The sequence below is a fragment of the Ranitomeya variabilis genome, chromosome 4, assembly GCF_051348905.1.
Source record: "Ranitomeya variabilis isolate aRanVar5 chromosome 4, aRanVar5.hap1, whole genome shotgun sequence".
Taxonomy (NCBI): domain Eukaryota; kingdom Metazoa; phylum Chordata; class Amphibia; order Anura; family Dendrobatidae; genus Ranitomeya; species Ranitomeya variabilis.
Genome location: NC_135235.1, coordinates 463,243,210 through 463,246,785, shown reverse-complemented (window position 1 = coordinate 463,246,785; position 3,576 = coordinate 463,243,210). Strand labels below are relative to the sequence as shown.

General features: G+C 41.5%; 1 protein-coding gene across 1 annotated transcript; it reads right to left on the bottom strand.

The window, feature by feature from the left end:
- Positions 1-967: 967 nt before the first annotated feature.
- Positions 968-2,915, bottom strand: LOC143769027 (E3 ubiquitin-protein ligase RNF182-like). The gene is made up of 2 exons (XM_077257629.1): positions 2,776-2,915; positions 968-2,528 (listed from the first exon to the last, which is right to left on the bottom strand). Exon 2 carries the CDS (start codon positions 2,478-2,480, stop codon positions 1,779-1,781), a length of 702 nt encoding a protein of 233 aa, XP_077113744.1. The 5' UTR covers positions 2,481-2,528; positions 2,776-2,915; the 3' UTR covers positions 968-1,778.
- Positions 2,916-3,576: the final 661 nt, after the last annotated feature.

Here is a 3,576-nt window from a genome sequence, read left to right as displayed (position 1 = left end):
GAGGAACGCAATATAATACGCAGACTGGCCATCTGATCTCCCAACCCATGCGTGATAGCATGTAATTCTGTTCGTCAGGCACGGTCAGGTGGGATAGGCGACAGACCGTTCCTTCAATGTGTTGTGATCCTCGTCCAAGTTACACGGCCTTCTGACTATTTGCTAAAGGTGAGAAATTGATAATGCCCCACCAAGTTGAATATGTGAGCCTGATAAGGGTATCTGCTTGATGCTGTTATCAATAAATTAAGTATATACCTCACCCCTGGATTTGTCAGCAGCGGTTTATATCACCTTATTTTTGATTTTCCATTAATTATCAAGGGATTGGTGCCAGCCCTAGAAAGGACATAGAGGTGGCATCAGATGATATATGTTACTGATTGCTTTGAAATTGATTGGCAGTTGCATATATCTGCAAGGTGAGCGGACTTCCTATCCGAACCTGCCACTCTTCTTTTTATCTTTGTAGAAAACCTTTAAGAATGGCTTTTGGTGCGGATTAAGAAGTATACATCTTGTTGTTCAAATATGTGTTGTAAACTATTTGTAGAAATATGTAATATCTCATGTAGATTCTTTGTTGTTACTATTATAGGACTTTGGGGATATTTACATTACATTCATCAGGATAATGCCTCAATTTGCACCAAAAGTGTCATACATGCGTTACACCACATTTGTTGTACGTTTTAAACATTTTTTGCAATTCGCTCAACAAGTGATTGTGGTTTAGAGAAAGCGTGTGTGCCTTTAAACAGTATGCACAAAAATGTTGGCACAAAATATTGGTGTAAACATAGATTAAAAATATGGTAAAATCATCATGAAGCATAAGAAACGGGGGGGGAAAAACTATCCTTGGTATTCTTGTGTTTGTTTTGTTTTTTTCAAAATGAATATAAATCAATTTTGTGCATTAAAACATGATGTAGAGAACCTTCACATAAGAAATACACATACAAAATAGAAAATAAACTCACTTTATCTGCAACATCATTTTGCTAGCATGGATAATAAAATATACGAATATACATATAAATATGAGAAGCCTTAGCCCTTGCCTAATAACATAGCATGACCAGAACTATCATAAGTGACTCCGGGATCATCACTCTCTGGAGAGTATCAGTAACTTTCTTAAAATTACAAGAGTCTGCATGATATAGTCCATTGTCTACATTTATGTCGCTTACTTTTGCATATTAGTACTTTATGCAAAATGAATGGTACTAGCAATACTTATGCTAATCTCATCAGTCTCTTGCATGCAACGTGATGTATATGTTTAATTGCTTTGTTAATGAAACACGTTTGACTCAAGGGTTTTGGCTTAGAAATGTTCTCTGAGTAGTTTTGTTATTGCATTTGTAGAAATGTCGTGAATTTTACCTTTACACTTAGTTTCATGAACACCTAGGCCAAGGCAACCTTTATTGCCGTGGTGAATAAAAAAGTGTCCAATGTATGGACCTTCAACTAGTGATATCTTCTAGGGTTGAGGTTGTCAGAAAATATCAATTTGATGCTTGTTAGGTAATATTATTTGAAGTAAATGCAGAATAATGGTGAGGGAGAGTGGATGAGAGGGTCATATTCTCAATGTGTAAGCACAGACTCTTGTGATTCGAATCAATGAATGGATTATACCGAAGGACACAAATGGAAGTAGGGTATAGGGCTTGGCACACCAAAGTGTATTAGAGGCATAGGCTTGGCACTGTCAGTGAAGGTGAAGGGATGCTGGTGACATAGTTTTTACACAATCAGTGTTGGTGTTAGTTAGCAAGGCAGGCAGCTAACTCATGGCAGAAGCAATAGCACAAAAGACTAAGAATTAGGGTGCATGGCACTAGGCTGACCAGGATAATGCCTAGAAGATGCCCAGTCATCATGAGATAAACACCAAGTGGCAATGAACTAATGTACACGAGGCACAGGAAACCTAGCAGGATTCGTGGCACAGGCCTGCAAGGACCGCAGCAGTGAGGAATACAAGATCCAGGTAGCCATGCTAGACTTGATGATATCTTCACCCTTAAGATGTCTAGCACTGGAGTTTGCTCACCAGGCTCTGGAGTATCATCTGAGACTTCCATGATGGTGATGACTAGGCACTCGGAGGAATTAGGACACAAGTCCCCAGGACTCAAGAGGACCTCTGGTGCCACAGTGCAACCACGTTTGTGGATCCATTCATGACAACTGAGTTTGGATAGCAGGCCGCTGTCATCTGGTAAAAGGTGAAGGTCCTCAGGCAATGCGGTTTCTTGACGGCAGAATGGACAGCATATTGTAGCCGGTGGGCTTTGAGTCCAGTTTGATGCCATCTTCTTGAGACAGCGAGCACACATACGGTGATCACAACCTAGAACTTTAGGTCGATGTTGCCTAGTATCAAACCCATTGTAACATATCTTGCACTCCAGCTCTAGAGGACCAAGTAGTGGCTCCAATGAATCCCCATCACAGCTGGTCATTTTGGCAAGGTCTGTAAAGCGGCGAAGGCTGGTGGAGAAGGACAGGCCCTGGGGATAAACAACAATAAAAAAAGTAATAATCTAGTCTGGGACATGATGATCTGCTTTAATTAGTATATGGACAATGAAGGTTGGATTAGTAGCCTACATGAAATTAGAAGCTGAGGAATGACACACACTCCCACCTCTAGCAAGCCACCTCATGCACGCTCTTCTGTAACCCTGATCCTCCTACACCGGATGGATCCGAGTGAGGGTTTTATTTTAGTGAGGGAGGGAGGGAGCTGCCACCTACCTCCTGAACTGTCAGTAGAAATCCGTTTTCATAGAATCGGAGGGAGATGAAGTCAGGAATTGGGGACAGTGAAACTGGAATGGTAAGAAGGAGACAGTGATAAAAAGTGGGCTGGAGCAGGAGTAATAGGTATTGAGGGAGGATGGAGCGTGTTACGTAGAATGATGCAGCTCAGCTCTGTATCAAGCCAACATGGAATAAGCCCAGTGGTAGTCATGGAAACAGAGAGAAGAGACCTAACCATCTCATCATACTGCAGTATCTGCGGCCAGAAGCACAGGAAGACATACTGACCTATATACACCAGTCTATACGTCCGAGTCTCCCTTCTACACACACAGGTAACTCTGTGCCAGTCTTTATCCTTCTCAATTCTTGTATCATAAATAAAATATGTGGTGTGATTCATTGTCAAAGTGCACAGAACTGCATTACATATTCTAACAAAATCTTCTCGCTTCCTAAACACAAAGTTTTGGCTTCTCTCCAGAACACACCACCTTAAGCAGCTGATGCTTATGCGGGATTTTCACATGAAAAAAATCTGAGTTGTTAGAAGGGATTTCCAGTTTTACATAAGCGAATCTCATTTATTGCATTCTGAAAAGTTCGGCAACTTTCGGATGTACTTTCGGCATCCTTGAAATTTTCCTGACCTCTGCTTGCTGTCTGAATGTGAAACATTCGGAGGCTGAAAACACCTGTCGGGATCATGTCCCCCAGCAGAGGTTACATGCACCTGTATCAGCTGGATATGATCAGGACCAGATCTCGGGGCAGGCAGAGGTGTAAAAGTATATG